A 16,997-nucleotide genomic window follows, 5' to 3' on the forward strand; every position below is an offset into this window, starting at 1 on the left:
CAGTATCTGCTGAAGTCGAAAGAATCGCTATTGGATGCTTTAATAAACAAACGCCTCCCCTCTACCTTCATACTTTCTCTTGTACAAGTCAATCTCCTATACATGTTCTCTTCGTATAACCTCTGCCAGCCACTGCAAGCTCCTCCTTCTCTGTCTCCTCCCCTGTATCTTCCCTCCCACCTTCCAAGAAGCGATCGTGGCTTCTCTACACAACGGTCCTCCGTCTTCCTCACGCTCATCCTCCGACACTACGATGTCGCTATCAACAACGATCGCGGTTTTCTCGTCATGCGCATTGTACTTGCATGGAGTCAGCGGGGCTGGAGCCCAGCAGGGTGTCGAGCATGTACATGCGAGATATGATGCCGGCGCGAACATGTGTGAGAAGAAGTCTTGGACCGCGTCGGAGAGGTGGTCGCAAGTCATATGGTGGTGTGGATGTGGTGAGTGCGAGAGTTTACTGGAGGTGGAAGGTAGATGAGGCGTTTGGTGCTGGTAGTGCTGTGCGAGCATGGTGTTGTAGGCTGAGATGTCGAGGATGTTTGGGTAGAGTGACATGTGGTGGTGTTTTGATTGTGGTCGTGCTGGTGAGTTGGATGTTGCACGATCGATATATCAGTGGAGTTACGATAGCTTGTGCCCTCTTGAGAGCAAATGGGTTATTGATGGTGTAGTCCAGTGATGACGGTATGTACCTCATATATACAGATCATACCATGCCGTCTTGACGTACCAGCAGTCACTACCGAGCACCCATGACCCAAGCCGACAGAACACTATGGTGTGACAACCAGGCAATCCAGCATCTAAACCCCAAGCAAATCCAGCCTTGATAGGCAGATACGAAACGAAAAAACAGGTTACAGTTGCAGCCTCGGCACAAGCAAGTCTCGTTCGAGTACGATGCAGGGTCTTGGTGGAGAGACACATGTGGAGGTGGCGTGATGGTTCGCGGAAGCAGCCGGTCTCGCCACCACACGGCAGGCATCACCGCGACGGCGCGACTACCCGATCCCTGTATATCAGTAATCCGCCATGTACAACTATAGTGCAATCGCAGTGACGCAGCGGGGAGCAAGGAATCGGAATTGGGAAATGGGGTGATGTTGGCAATCTGATGCGTGTAGGAACTGGATTACGATGTCGCGTGTTGGGTGTATGCAAATGAAGCCCGTTTTAGCATTTGGAGTCTCACCACCACGTTCTATGTTACGGGGAGATGGGGAGGTGGTATGGATGGGAAAGAGTATTTAATGCAGATGTAGTTGTACTGTCAACGACTCTAGGTAGAACGACACAACTATCAGATTAATATCAACGTCGACATTCACAGTTGCTCATCTATTGTCCAAAATAACGATAACGATAACGAAAACACGAAAAATGCCCACCATTCCCATCCTCTCAACAACCCAACTCATAGCAACCACCGCCGCAGATCTCGCTTTCGAGCGCGAAAAAGCTGCCATAACCTCTTACGAAGAAGGTTGGGATCGATGGGACGGACCGATCTATCCAATCGGCTATGTGCAGTGTCGGATGCGTAAGTCCTTTTCCTCTCACTCGTTGTTGTCCAAAAGCGACGTAGAAGGCTGATTATCTGCGCACAGAAGAAGATGGATATGTTGCGCCAAGCAAAATTGAGGTGGAGGGGAAAGGCGTGGAAATCAAAGTGACGGAGATTTCTGCGGAGTGAAGGCGAGCTGAAGATCTTGGAATGATTATTTCTTGGGTATTGCGCATGGAAGGTGAATTTGTTGCAGCGGCTGGCTTTGTTTAGACATGTATTTGATATATCGATTTGACCTCCGGTGGTTGAACATAACAACATAAGTCAAGTCTAGATGCCGTGTATTCAACTACAGTGAAGACTATCTCATGGCATCAGCCGCGATAATGGCATCACCCAAGCTCATTCAAGCGCCTTTACCCAGCGCATACCAGTTTACTCCCACAGCCAAAACGCCTATCATTATAAAGCAGCGATATGCTATGTGTATCCAGTACAAGTTCGGCCGTAAAACGGAAGAGTTCTCTGTGTGCGATTGCACAACACTTTTCTTGTGAAGTTGTGACCGCTGACATGGAACGGTTTATGTTTTCATCCCAAACCCTACCAACGCCGAGTGGATGCTGTATTGATGCCAGCATCGCGTGAACAAAGAGCAAAAGGGAACAAAGGAACCAGAACGTCCTCAACTAGCCTGCTTGATCTTCAAATCCATGACATACTGCATCAAGCTGCAGTCGTCACACTTGACCAGCGACTGTAAAGCCTTTACTCTCGTCCGAAGCAATTGGTTCTCATCTGCCAGACTCTTCTTGTCTTTTTCCATTTGCTTGATATAGGCAGTCGCCGACGCTAGTATGACTGCTTTGCTCGGCTTCGAGGGTGTGGGGAGGTCCTCGATATCGGCGCCGTCGCATGCTCGTTGGTTTTGGAGGGAAGGCACGACACGCTTGAGGGAATCTAGTTGTGTGTTGAGCGATTCTCGGTACTTTCGTTCGACTTGGTTGTGCGGTAGTCGTCGGCGTGGCTTTGTCTTGTCATCCTCGTTGGCTTGGGGTGATTCTTTGGCGGAGGCGTCTTCTGTCGTCTCGCTCTTCATTCGTTGCCGGTCGTCTGATGGGGATGTGGTCGTGTCTTTGCTTTCTCTCTGTTGGGTTGAGAAGCCGTTGGCTGATGCGTCGCTTTCAGATCGCTTCTTAGGGCGTGGTTGGATCTCCACTATACCGTCTTCGGCAGTGACTTCTTGTGGGTCATTGAGTAGGTTGCTGATACTTGGGAGAGCGTCCTGGTCTGCGAACAAGAAGGGAGCACATCCTCCGCCGCACGTCGATGGATTAGGCGGTGAACCATTTACATCGTGATTGGGGCAAAGTGGGGATGTCCAGCAGGCAGAGAGTATGTCTGGCTTGTTCTTCGTACGTTTCGACGTAGTGTTCGTTGTTGTTGATGTTTGAGTTCTCTCAAGCCCTGGCTTGGTAGTGGTAGATGATCCTTTCGGGCCGTCGGGGAAGGTGAGGTCTTCGACGAAACCGGAATCTAGGTTGTTGGGAAACAAAGATTCATAGGCAGGGTTGGGAAAGGTGTTGGCACGTTGGAGCGCTTGCCTCTGAGCTGGCGGCATGTTGGCTGACTGGTCTAAGCCGTTTACGTCTGATGGTGTCTGCGATGTAGAGTTGTTGCCAGCCCCAAGTACAGGCTCGGGTGACGACTCATTGGTTGATCTCCCTCCACCGATGTTGTTGCCAAAGGGCTTGAGGACGTCGAGATCGCCCAGGAAGTAGTCGTTAGGCAGGAATAGCGAGTCGTCAAAGTAAGGATCGCCTGATGTTCCTCCGAGAAGGGAATCGAAATTGGTGACGTCTTCAGGTGAAGAGCCTGACGTGTCGGTGGTGGTCGACTTAGGCATCTGGGAAGTGGGAGGGGCAGACGTTGGTGGTAAAAGATCGGACCATTGGTCGTTCGGTAGGTTGAAACCCTCAGTATTGAGGAATGCGTCCCAATTGAGAGCCATGATGATAATAGTCCGCGGGTGGGTTGTTGCACGGAAGAGCTCACGCGTTGATCAGGAGATACAATCGCTAAGGTACCCTGGCCAAGCCACACGTGAGACTAGCGGGCGAGGTGCAGGATCAGGGTCGAGCTGGGGTGGAGGTTATAAGCGCGGGCACTTCCTTTGTCTTGTCAAATCGAAGAGATGCTCGCAGGTACTCAATATGGGTCGATGGTGAAGATGTATCCACGCGTTTGAGAAAAGTTTCTCTAGTTTTTACACGGGAATAGGCGATGGCTTAAGGCGGGTGAGTAAGACCCAAGGAACAGCTTGGCAGTAGTTGCAGGTCAATACAGGCGAAGTCCACACCGTTTCGTGGTACTCCTCGTACGGGGTTTGATCTACCGACTGGTCAGGGGTATGAAGATGCAGTATCGAGAGTGGCAGGTGTAAAGGGCAGTCAAAAGCCTAGAAAATGTCAATCGCTCCAACGGGACTTTCGGTACAGCAATTGTGCGGAAGTTGTCCTGTGCCAGGTTCTGCGCTGTTCTAGATTACCAAAGTAGAGGTTGATCAGACCACCAGAGAGTGGCGTGACATTTCCCTGCGCCCCGCTCCATGCCCGGAACCATCCTAGCGATGGCACGCCGTGCGCCTCATTACGAGCTCCTAGCCACAGCAGTATCTTTTTCGCATTATTTTCGGAATGCCGTCGCTCTTGTGCCTGAAGATCTTAACAGGGTGACATGGGATGAAAAGAGTGCAGTTGTGTTGAAGACGATGCCATTTTAGAGCGGGAGCCAACGACACTCCCGTTAGCGGCCTCGGCTGCCCCACTAATAGCAGCCGCATCTCAACATGCGCCTACGCTATCAAGACCAAGCCTGTATGCCCTCTCTGTTTGCAGGGGAAGTGAAAGCACGCAAATAGTCTTCGCGAGAGGTTCAAAACTCGTTTGGTGTATCTATTCGAATCGATATAGCGAGGACTATTTCGCCAAGACAAGGAAATGCCGGGCATCTAGAGGTCACCCGTAGACTAAGCTCTACTCCCCTATATCCTGGGACTTTAGTTATCCATGTCCCTAGATTATCACCATCGAATTATTTCCTCTCGTCGGTGTGGTACTATCATTACGCTTGAGCGGAAGGCCATTGCTCTTCCTAAGACGCATAGTGTCTTGAGTTGAGTATATTGACCCACTTCTTCATAGTCTCCGCCCGACCGCTCGACCGACCCTGGCATTCTCAAAATTAAAAAGGCAGGTACTGGAGAACCGTCCGTTAGCCGTGCGCGGCTGTGGCGCGGATGCTCCCGTATAGGCGAAGCAACTAGAAACCCGTTGTTAAACCCGTCCCCGCTGCGTCTAAGCCCTGGCTGTGCATCGCTCCGGGCTCTTCGATCTAAGGTCTGGTCCGCCTGTTCGCGGATGCGGTCGCTCTCGATTGCCCAAAGCAGCCTATGCCAAGATCTGGTAGTGATGTGCATCATCTTCAGAAGATTCGAGAGCCTCACGAAGCTTGAACTGTGTGTCTCATTGCCCATTGCAGCAGTTATACCATTAAGACTACCGGAATAGTTGGATCCATCCCTTCGCGGACTTTTCTTCTTGCTGCCCGAGACCCGGGTATTATCGGTCGATGGCACAAGGGACAATACTCATTGTACCTTGTGAACCACTCGTCGAGGCAATGCGAGTGGAAAGCATGAGAGCAGCGGAGGCCCCGAACCTGCGCATCTTCGGCGAAATCGTCAAGACAGATGGCGCTGTTTTACAGTCAGTCCAGCCCACCCGTCGAATAGGACTTGTCTCGCATACTTACCACAGGGGATCGGATGCTTGCGATAAGTCGGAAGACTTTTCCTTTTGACTTTCGAGCCAATCATAGAAATTTTGTGATTTGATGTGCGTCTCCAGCTCGTCTTGCCGCGTCTTCCAGCGCTTCTCTGTGTGAGTAGATTCATCGCGGACGCATCGTGGGAGAATGAAGCCCCTGCGGCGGTTCCTATCGTCAGCTTAGACATGCATGAGGTCCTCTGACACCAGTGCGGAGACTAACATGATGACCAGCGTAAGAAGTAAAATGATCAAGACCGAGGGCACGATGATCGCGATGACGATCGTACCACTCTTTACACTCGCCGGCGACGTCTCTTCTTCAGTGTTGTTTGACATAATAATAAGACTGGTAGGGTATATCCACACAGAGAGAAGAGAGAAAGCGAAATCTTGAGCGCGCTTCGAGGTGTTGCGTATGTGCCGCGGATTGGATTTCCTTTGTCGACCGATTCAAGCTGCGTGCATACCAAGGGTGTCGCAATCACCGACTGCGCGCATGTGGTGACCCCGGAGTAACGGAATGTATGGCTTGAGGACCACGGGATGGGTAGATAGGAAAGCAGTGTTCACGTTCGAGCGCGCAGCTCGGAGGAAGGCGGATTCGCAGAGACAGAGGAAGACCCAACCTTAAAAGTAGCTACATCATCGTCAGATGAAGCCCAAGACTGGCTCTGCAGCTCGATACACCCAATGCGGGCTTGGCCTATCTACCCTTGACGCGTCGCTCCTCTCAGCGTGCTCTATTCCTGAGCCAAGGGCAGAGCTCTTAAAGTTGGCCAACCAGGTTTCATCGGCGTGCTCTTGTGACGCGGGGTCGAGAGCTGAAAGGGCCGACAAACTTTATGGAGGGCAAGGCGCCCGCGTTGTAACATGCTGCGTAACCTTATAAACCTCGATCCACGGGAGAACAAGAACTCTTGGGTGGGACGATTGCGCTAGCAGTCGGGCCATGTGAGGGTGTGAAAGATCGGTACTCCAGGTGGAGACGGAGGGTGGGCGCTAGGGCCCACACCACGCCCATCACTTGTGGGGTAGCAGATCTTGTAAACTGGAGTTCTGCTCGCGATAAGCGTTTTGTTACACCTTTCTTGGTATGGGCGTCGTGGTCATTCGAGTGCGTGAGTTTCCCCTTGGACGACTTCGGAACCTCGGGAAGATTCCAAGGTTTCCTCAGCATGGGCGCTACGCCGAATGCGGCCTAGGGCGTGGTACGGGATAAACGAGCTTCTTCGTCAGCAAGCACGCAAGCAACACGCAACCTCATCCGCCACGTACCGTTTCGCCGACGCGCCGCGCGAAGCCACATAGCTAGCTATGCGAAGGCCCTGCATTCGACAGGGAGATACACTCCCGCCTTCTTGAAGGATATCATTTCGTGCCGAAATAATCACAACACAACAGCACACCAGCTGAACATACAGGTGAACTAGTATGCTCCAATGGTCGAATCAAGGATCCGAACGATCGAATGACATAGCCTCCGTTTAGCCTTGCAAACTTCAGCCGCAAATGCGCATCTTCATCTGGCCTCGCGCCTCTCCTTTTGTGCACAAACGAGCCAGCTGAAGATATGGCGTTTTTGGGCAGGTCTGGGCAGGTCTTATCTCGAAGATGGCGCCCCCAAGGGAGTGCAATGGATGTAACACGCCCGGTCTTCGACGCGAAAATTAGGTATATCTGAAGACATACACCTTCCATACCAAACACTTCCAGCTATTCCGGTGTCTATCCATATTCATCGGTCTCTTTTGGCACACGAACATGCCATATCAATACCAACCACTTCCGATTCTCCAAAAGTCAGAGGATGTATACATACGGTTGCTAGAAGTTCATAGGGGTCCTCCAAGTGGCCCCATTACCGGTCGACTGTACACAACATTGTTGTCGGAAGCCCCAAAGTTCTATGCTCTCTCCTACTGCTGGGGCCCTGAGCCACACGAAGCTACCATTCACATCACCAACGCGGCCCCACCTCGTGACCTGGAGAACGACAATACCCTAAACATACCCAAGACATTAATACCGTTGCTCTATGAGATCCGTGGATGGAGTTGGCTGAAAGCACGCACCCTGTGGGTCGACAGCGTGTGCTTGAACCAGAAAGATACAGTCGAGAGGACTGCGCAGGTACCAAAGATGCGAAAAATATACATGAAGGCTTCTGTTACTGTGAGCTGGCTGGGTTTGGGAGACGAGGGTATAGAAGCAGCTTTCAAATATGCTTCTGGGCTGCATACGACCTTCAGACGAGAGTTGGCGGAACAGAAGCACATTGAACTGACGCCGGAAGAAGAGAAAGAGGAAGATGTGCGCGTCAAAGTCAAAGTAGGCGATCCAGCACTTGAGACGTTGCTGAGACTCTTGGATCGGCCTTACTTCGAGCGGTCTTGGATCATGCAAGAAGTCGTTGTTTCTAGCCAGGTGTGGTTCATGTGTGGAAGCGCCAAGATACCCTGGCAATCGCTACAAGCTGCGTATTTGTATCTAATGACGACTCAGCTGTGGCTGTGGGAGTTTTACCAAGGAGCCAGGGTAAGTAACGTCATCCTCATGAAGCTCAGCGAGATGGAATGGACAAGTGGCGTCGATATCGATTGGCCTGGGACGCTGCTAAGGCATCGAGTATGTCTTGCCAAGGATCCCAAAGACAAGATTTACGCTTTCTATGGTATGAGTTGTAAGAAGGCACTGGATAAGCTCGAAATCAAGCCAAACTACGACAAGAAATTCACGACGGATATATTGTACACTCAACTGGCTGCGCGCACGCTTCAAAACAGGCAAGCAGCGATCCTGCATGTGCCTCGTCTCACTACCACCTCCAAGGAAGAAAACGACCCAGACTTCAAGCAGATCACACTCCCATCTTGGGTACCAGACTGGCGTTGGACAGAAGCAACACCAATGTCGCTAGTCAGGACCGAAATGCTCGCCGGCGATACCAATACAACGCGGGACTACCATGCTTCAAACGACTCTAAATTCGAAGCTCGCTTCGACCTCGAGGCGTACAACTCACCACAAGGCCAAGCCAGGCATTTGAAAGACTTGCCCAAGACGCTGATTCTTTCTGGAGTTGCGGTAGCGAGGGTCACACAACTCACACCACGCCGTTGGATAATGCAGAAAGCCCCACTTCGCCAGTCTTTGTTCGAACAAGCCAAGCTACTACAGTTCAACATGCAACAAATCTATGAATGGGAGGCCCTGTTCCGACCCCAGAACGCCAAACAAGCCTACTCTGCGACAGGCGAGAACGCGACGGAAGCTATGTACGAGACGTTCATGGCCGGCGAGACACAGAATACACCAGAAGTTAAGAGAAGCGCCTATGGAGCGTTCGAGAAACGCCAGAAACTCTTGCGGCTGTTTCACAAACTGAACATCCATCGCTTCTTGATTTGCTACAAAATGGTAGTTCTGGTCGAGCGTGTGTTTCGCCGCTTTGGCTGGGTCAATCCTGAAGCGCAGTTCAGGTCTATGGCGGGTCATATAGGTAACCGCAAGGGCGCGCGGATGGTCGCTCTTGGAGACTCTAAAACGGCCTATCATGCTCTAGTACCGAGTATATGTCGGCTTGGAGATCACGTTGTGCTAGTTGGTGGCGTAATGACGCCGCTCATACTGCGGGAAGGTGGAGGTACGTGGGAGTTCATAGGTGACGCTTACGTTCATGGAATCATGAAGGGTGAGCTTTGGGAGAAGAGCAAGGGAAATTGTCAAGACATGCAGATCGCTTGAATGAGGAGGAGTTTCACGCTCTCGGACTCTATGCACGGTCTGCAAAATGGTGGTCTTCACATTGCCAATCACTGCCAGATCCACGCTATAGGCACCACCAGTCTAACTCGGCCACCGCGCACTCTGATTCCCACCTGCTTCCACATCTAAAAAGCTCGCATTATCAACACCCGGAACTTCAGTAGAAACCGAAGACTTTGGGACAGCCTACAACACATTATGTCTCAATCGAGGATTACAACTTTCGCCAACGAGACATTGGACAAGATCTTCGCTTACCTCGCCAACAAGGATGCCTGGCTTGCTCTGATTAAGGGTAAAGTAGCCTCCACAAATAGCTCTTAAGATATCTTACTAACTTATTACTAGTATGTAGCTCCCTTGCTATGCTTTGCTAACGCGGTACTAAGACATGTTATTATTTGTGCTAACAGCTTAATAGACACACCGCAGCTTCAAATCATCAGCCCAGCAACTTCTCTACCGCGACATCCAAGTACCTGCGCAACACACTCCAGTTCATAATGGACGCTGCTCAATGCTCTTGACCGCGCTCACAGCCGCCCCGCACCTCGCCGGCTTAGTACAAACGCTACAAATCGATTGCCAGCTCGAAGGCGCGTACCCATATGGCAAACTATCCCTCGAACGAGACGCGATTCGGGAGATTCTCGCCAAACTTGCGAATCTACAAAACTTGACCATATTTATCCTGGACGATCCGCGAACAACGTTTGAGCAAATGGACGCATCATCCGAGATTGCTCAAATGTAAGATTACTGACCAAACGTGATTGTCGGCAAGGAGCTAACGTCAAATACAGGCTGAGAGATCACACTACCACACCTATCAGCATAGACTGTCCCGAGCATCACTTAGCCATGTCAACTTGGCTCTTCGGTCTGCCCACCGCCAAAACACTAGTCGTACGAGAGAATATCACGCACGCAGCGCTCGGGTATTGGACCGCGCCCTCCATCCAATGGTTTGACACAGTCAACTTTAAAAATCTCACCTCCATCGACTACAAATGGTGTACATATCCATCAATACACAATGGACGTGCTGCTGTGAAGAAAGCTGGCACTGCTAGTCAACTGGAGAAATTGTGCTTCACATGGTACCTCGACGGCGCGCCCACACTCGGCCTAGATGTCAGCATCGCTAATTTATGGGCGACTCAACAGACGCTACGAGAACTCACTATTCTGCCTGGCATATGCTACGAAGTACCGCAGAGACCTTGGAGCCCAACTAGATTCACCAATTTTACCGCCTTGCAGATTCTGCATGTGCCGGCTTTCGCGTTCTTCGAGGAAATGTCATGCGGTAGCCTGAAAGCAAATCCCAACCGCGTGGGCTTTGAGCTCAGGAGCGATATCACGCCTCTCCTACCACCAAATTTACGCGAACTAGAGATCTGGTTCAGATACCCATCTGGTATCTTCGCCACGGGTGGGTCGAAAATGCGACAATTCCAGGAGCTGTCTGAACCGGAGAGGATGAAGTGGTTTGGATGGATACTAGCTTTGCTTCAACTGCGCAGCTTGCGCCGAGTTCGAATGAGCGAGAGCCTTTGCGCTCATGATGGAGGTGGTTGTTGGAAGCAGGAGGGTGGCAGCTGGCCGAGCTGCAAGTTTGTACTGCCGGAGGTGGTGAGCGAGGCTTTTGCTGAGGCAGGGGCGGACCTGGAGATTATGTTGTTGGATAGGATGGCTGTGCATCATGGGATGTATTAAGATGGTTGGTACTGGGGCTGGATATATGCGCCTTGGGTAATTATGGGGGTAGGAAGGATGGCGTTGAGTGGTGGCAAGGTTATGTTACTCAGTTATGTCGCTCAATGACTCAACCGCTCACAGGGGAACGCAGCGATGGCGATGATAGCATGACAAGATGTTCATCAATCAGTATTTGACCGCCTAACAGTGTCCATAGTAGCTACTTGCAACATCAACATCAACACCAACATCAACACCAACACCAACATCAACACCAACACCAACCTCCTTAAACATAGTATTTCCCACAAATCCCATTACTAAGCAACACAGACCCGTCCGGTGTTCCGTCCGTCAAGATAATCTGGCCCCCCTGAGAACCAGCATCGCAAACACCACTATTTCGTGTGAAGAAATCACAGTAGTTCTGGTTGTTAACTACCTGAAATACGCTTCCGACACAGGCAGGTGTGGAGATACAGGCCAGGCAGCATTCATAGGCCGACCCGGCAGCGACACTCTGATCCGACAGGTCGTCGATCACGATTTGGCTGAAAACTTGGCCATTGATACCGGGGATGAAGTTGTCGGCACCGCAGGCGGCGTAGAAGGTGGAAGCCGGTACGGCTACTTCGATTGTTTGGGTAGTGACAGTTGTGATGGTAGAGGGCTCGACAATGGTTTGTGTGATGGCCGTGTAGTAGGCATCAGTGACTGTTGTTGATGCGCGAACGGGAGTGAGGGTGGTCGTGCTGACCTCGGTTATTGTGGTGGTGACCGAAGAGGTAGGTGCCGATGTCGTAACAGTCGTGGTCCTCTTCGCGGTCCGGGTGATGGTCGACGTACTGATCACCTTTGCTATGCCGACACAAGCCACTCCTTGTGGGTAGACGGGAGGTGAGCATGTCGGTTTTCGGCCTTTGTTGAAGATGATACGTTGCGCTTGGCCTCGCTCTTCTAGTGCAGATTCGTTCGATGCTACTTCAGGGAGGCTGGCGGATCTTCGCTTCCTGTTGGGGAAGGCTGACTGGATGGGCTGGAAATTTGCAGGAGGTACTACAGTCGTTGTTGCAGCAGTAAGCGTGACAGTGAGCGTGGCGGTGTCTGTTACTCGGGTGATGTCCGTGGATGTTCTTAGGACTGTGTCGGTAGCCGTGACAGTTTCAGAGAACGTGTCGGTCTCTTGAGTCTGGGTCTCAGTCATTACGCTCGTCGCTGTGACAGTGACCGTGGCGGTAACCGGTGGGGGAGTGACGACATATGTAGGCGTCTTCGTTGTGAACTTGAAGCCATAGAAAGGTACCGTCAAGATGCGAGACGTTGTCTTGACGGTAGCAACCGGCTTTGGACCTTGCTTGGTGATACAAGTAACGTAGGACTTTGTCGTAGCAGTTGCGCTAGCTTCAAATGCAAGCAAGAGAGCGCCGGCGAAGAATGTAGGTGAGAGATGCATGTTGCCACCGTGTAGATATCAGCTTTCCGAGGTGTCTGATGGTCCTATCGTCACATTAACAGCTTTTATACATGTCTTCGTTTTTCAGGCTCATCGTCCTAGACTCTTCCCCAACTTGACCTGGCGACTGGACAAGGCGATACCCATACTTCGTTCAGCCAGCCATTTCAGCCTCCTTGAGCCATCACGCACTGCCCAGAATGTACAGATCGACATATGAAGCACATTTCGCGTTAGTGCATAAAATAATGCATCCCGAATAGGTATGAACAATGAATGCTGTCGCGACTACAGCGCTAGATCGCAAGTGTGGCTTGTCGGCGGTATGTAGACTTATCTGCCAGTTCTTGACATTGGAAAGCGTCCGGTCACCAGTGATTGGAGACACGAGAATCTAGTGCTGGTGTTTAAGGCCTCCAACTTCGAGAGTTCAGTATGTGGTGCAACCTAGACTGGGCTGAGTGGAAGTCTAGGCCCGAAATGCGGGATCTAGAAGTAAAATGCAAGTTGCCGCGAGAAGGATGCAGGAACTGGAAGACACGGGTGGACTGTATGGGATCTGGGACGCTAGTGGAGTCACGTGACACGCGGCGGCGCTAAGACGGGTGCCGTTAGCACCGAACGTCCTTTGAGAGGCGGTCGCCGCCGTCGCATACCGAACAGACAGGACACTACACGTCCGCACTCACCCACCCCCCTTCACCTCCCCGCGCCTAATCAACCCAGTCGCGATCATGGCCGAGCCGTACGACTACGACGGTATGGAGGACGAGTACGAGGATGAGGAGAACCGCGTCTTGCCCGAGGACTGCTGGGCGGTCATCAGCTCCTTCTTCGACACCAAGGGTCTGGTCTCGCAGCAGCTCGACTCGTACGACGAATTCACGCGCAACACAATTCAGGATATCGTAAAAGAAAACGGCAGCGTCATTCTCGAGCAAAATACGCCCTACAACCCCGATGAGGAGGAGAACCCCATCATCAAGCGCCGCTATGAAATTAAATTCGGGCGCGTCTACCTGGCGCGGCCAACACACACAGAAGGCGACGGCACCACAGTGCAACTTTACCCTCACGAAGCGCGTTTACGGAATCTCACCTACTCCGGTGCCATGTTGGCCGATATCGAGAACCGAATAATGGTCGCCCGCGAGGGACGCGAACCGGAGGAAGGCGATGACGAGGAGATGGAGGGTGGCTACACAGGCGGCCCATCGCAGATCCGGTGGGAGCGTGAAGACATGCCAATGGATGATGGCGCTGCGGCGCGAGTCTTCATCGGAAAGCTTCCTGTCATGTTGCGGTCAGAGCTCTGCCATTTGCGAGCGCAGTCTGACGCGGACCTGTTCGCTCTGAACGAGTGCCCTTACGATCAGGGTGGATACTTCGTCATCAACGGAAGTGAGAAAGTCCTCATCGCTCAAGAGCGCAGTGCCGCGAACATTGTACAGGTCTTCCGAAAGAAGCAGGGTCCTATTCCATGGATCGCTGAGATTCGAAGTGCGGTCGAGAAGGGCACCCGGTTGATCTCATCGTTCAACATCAAGTGGGCGGAGAACTCACTCGCAGGTCCCGGAAAACGTATCCCCGGTCCCTTCGCATACGCTACCCTCCCATACATCAAGGCGGATGTGCCCATGGCCATCGTCTTCCGCGCGCTCGGTATTGTCTCCGACGAGGAGATTCTCAGTCACATCGTTTACGACCGCACCGACACACAAATGCTGGAGCTGTTGAAGCCCAGTATCGAGGAGGGATCCGTTGTTCAGGACCGAGAGACTGCTCTGGACTTCATTGCCAAGCGTGGCGCCAATTCAGGCACGAAGGACAGGCGTCTTAAGTTCGCGAGGGACATTATGCAGCGAGAATTCTTGCCGCACATTTCCCAAAAGGAGGGCCAGGACACGCGCAAGGCCTACTTCTTCGGTTACATGATCCACCGCCTTCTGCAGTGTGTGCTCGGTCGCCGCGACGAGGACGATCGTGATCACTTCGGTAAAAAGCGTCTGGATCTCGCTGGACCTCTGGTTGCCAACTTGTTCCGTATTCTCTTCCTGAAGCTCACCAAGGACGTGTACAAGTACCTTCAGCGATGCGTTGAGAACAACCAGGACTTCAACGTTCAGATGGCTGTCAAGGCCAGCATCATCACAAACGGGTTGAAGTACTCCTTGGCAACAGGTAACTGGGGTGACCAGAAGAAGGCCGCTTCCGCAAAGGCCGGTGTTTCCCAGGTGTTGAACCGATACACATACGCCTCCACATTGTCGCATTTGCGTCGAACGAACACCCCAGTCGGTCGTGACGGCAAGCTAGCCAAGCCGCGACAACTTCACAACTCCCATTGGGGTCTTGTTTGCCCTGCTGAGACTCCTGAAGGACAAGCTTGTGGTCTGGTCAAGAACTTGTCTTTGATGTGCTACGTCAGTGTCGGTAGCGACGCGTCGCCTATCATCGACTTCATGACACAGCGAAACATGCAGCTTCTGGAAGAGTACGACCAAAACCAGAACCCAGATGCGACCAAGGTCTTCGTCAATGGTGTCTGGGTTGGTGTTCACTCCAACGCCCAACAACTTGTCACAGTCGTGCAGGAGCTGCGACGAAACGGAACTCTATCTTACGAGATGAGTTTGATTCGTGACATTCGTGACCGAGAATTCAAGATCTTCACAGATGCCGGCCGTGTCATGAGACCATTGTTCGTTGTTGAGAACGACATTCGGAAACCGAACCGCAACCACCTCATCTTTACCAAGGAAATCAGCAACAAGCTGAAGCAGGAACAGATGGAGACAAGCACGCGACAGGGGTGGAGTCAGGATGAGGTTGAGCAAGCCACTTACGGCTGGAGAGGTCTTATCCAGGATGGTGTTGTGGAATACCTCGACGCCGAGGAAGAGGAGACCGCCATGATAACATTCTCTCCCGAGGATCTGGAAGAGTGGCGAGAGATGAAGATGGGCCTACCTGCGGCTGAGCGATCTACCGAAGGCGAGCACCGTCTTCGACGTCTCAAGCCACTACCAGACCCGCGCATCCACGCCTACACTCATTGCGAGATTCATCCGGCCATGATTCTGGGTATCTGTGCCAGTATCATTCCTTTCCCCGATCACAACCAGTCGCCCCGTAATACCTACCAATCTGCCATGGGTAAACAAGCCATGGGTGTCGCCCTCACCAACTTCGCGCTGCGCATGGAAACCATGATGAACGTCCTATACTATCCCCAGAAGCCATTGGCAACCACTCGATCAATGGAGTACCTCAAGTTCCGTGAGCTTCCAGCTGGTCAAAACGCCATTGTCGCCATTGCCACATACGGTGGTTACAATCAGGAAGATTCCGTCATCATGAACCAGAGCAGTATCGATCGTGGACTTTTCAGGAGTCTGTTCTACCGTGCATACACTGAGCAGGAGAAGCGTATCGGTGTCAACGTTCTGGAGCAGTTCGAGAAGCCTACGCGTGCCGATACACTTCGCCTGAAGGGTGGAACATATGACAAGCTCGACGATGACGGTGTTGTTGCGCCTGGTGTACGTGTCTCCGGTGACGATATCATCATCGGAAAGACAGCCCCTATTGCAACCGACGCACAAGAGCTTGGTCAGAAGACTACTCTCCACACCAAGCGCGATGTCTCAACACCACTGCGTAGCACCGAGAACGGTATTGTCGACCAAGTACTGTTCACTACCAATACTGAGGGACTGCGCTTCGTTAAGGTTCGTACACGAACGACCAAGGTGCCGCAAATCGGTGACAAGTTCGCTTCTCGTCACGGACAAAAGGGAACCATTGGTATCACTTACCGTCAAGAAGACATGCCGTTCTCCAAGGAAGGCCTCACCCCCGATCTGATCATCAACCCCCACGCCATTCCCTCCCGTATGACAATCGCCCATTTGATCGAGTGTCTACTCTCGAAAGTCGGCGCCATCACCGGACAAGAAGGAGACGCCACACCCTTCACCGACATCACCGTTGACCAAGTCTCCGGTCTGCTCGAGGATGCCGGCTACCAAAAGCGTGGTTTCGAGATCATGTACAACGGGCACACCGGCAAGAAGATGCGCACGCAGATCTTCCTGGGTCCGACATACTACCAGCGTCTCAGACATATGGTCGACGACAAGATCCACGCTCGTGCTCGTGGTCCCCTCCAAATTCTTACTCGCCAGCCTGTCGAGGGTCGTGCTAGGGACGGTGGCCTTCGTTTCGGAGAGATGGAACGTGATTGTATGATTGCGCACGGCGCCGCCGCCTTCTTGAAAGAACGTCTCTTTACCGTCTCAGACGCGTACACCGTACATGTGTGCGACATTTGCGGTCTGATGAGTCCTATTGCGTAAGTTTCCCCTCTCTCCCACATCTCCCCATATCTCTCACATAAGCACTCTTACTAACGCTTCTATCCAGCCAACTCAAAAAGGGCCTCTACGAATGCCGCCCCTGCCACAACAAAACCCGCATCTCCCAAATCCACATCCCCTACGCCGCAAAGCTGCTCTTCCAGGAACTCCTCGCCATGAACATTGCCACCCGCATGTTTACCGATCGCTCTGGATTGAGCGTCCGTGACTAGTCGTTGTCGGACGCTATGGACAGGCTTAGCCTGTCTTCTGAGCGGAAATCTGGTCGCGGGTATTCATACTTTCGGGTTTTCTCGTAGTCGTGTGTTTTTTTGCTGCATGGTCATGGCGTTTCCTGATGTTTGTGTGCGTCTTGGACA

At 52.1% G+C, this 16,997-nt stretch overlaps 4 protein-coding genes across 4 annotated transcripts; 2 read left to right on the forward strand and 2 right to left on the reverse strand.

Moving 5' to 3' along the window:
- Positions 1–2,195: 2,195 nt before the first annotated feature.
- J4E87_006213 (uncharacterized protein) lies at positions 2,196–3,521 on the reverse strand (the record flags this gene model as incomplete). The annotated part of the gene is made up of 1 exon (XM_049377818.1): positions 2,196–3,521. The coding sequence occupies one exon, from the start codon at positions 3,519–3,521 to the stop codon at positions 2,196–2,198; it is 1,326 nt and encodes a 441-aa protein (XP_049232385.1).
- A 3,580-nt stretch (positions 3,522–7,101) lies between these two features.
- J4E87_006214 (uncharacterized protein) lies at positions 7,102–9,859 on the forward strand (the record flags this gene model as incomplete). Its single annotated transcript, XM_049377819.1, has 4 exons — positions 7,102–8,983; positions 9,239–9,400; positions 9,527–9,580; positions 9,645–9,859. The coding sequence occupies 4 exons, from the start codon at positions 7,102–7,104 to the stop codon at positions 9,857–9,859; spliced, it is 2,313 nt and encodes a 770-aa protein (XP_049232386.1).
- Positions 9,860–11,095: 1,236 nt separating this feature from the next.
- J4E87_006215 (uncharacterized protein) lies at positions 11,096–12,259 on the reverse strand (the record flags this gene model as incomplete). Its single annotated transcript, XM_049377820.1, has 1 exon — positions 11,096–12,259. One exon carries the CDS (start codon positions 12,257–12,259, stop codon positions 11,096–11,098), a length of 1,164 nt encoding a protein of 387 aa, XP_049232387.1.
- Positions 12,260–12,993: 734 nt separating this feature from the next.
- RPB2 (DNA-directed RNA polymerase II subunit RPB2) lies at positions 12,994–16,850 on the forward strand (the record flags this gene model as incomplete). Its single annotated transcript, XM_049377821.1, has 2 exons — positions 12,994–16,613; positions 16,685–16,850. The coding sequence occupies 2 exons, from the start codon at positions 12,994–12,996 to the stop codon at positions 16,848–16,850; spliced, it is 3,786 nt and encodes a 1,261-aa protein (XP_049232388.1).
- Between the last annotated feature and the right edge of the window lie 147 nt (positions 16,851–16,997).

Source organism: Alternaria ethzedia (assembly GCF_023757985.1).
Source record: "Alternaria ethzedia strain BMP 0044 chromosome Unknown scaffold_14, whole genome shotgun sequence".
NCBI lineage: Eukaryota > Fungi > Ascomycota > Dothideomycetes > Pleosporales > Pleosporaceae > Alternaria > Alternaria ethzedia.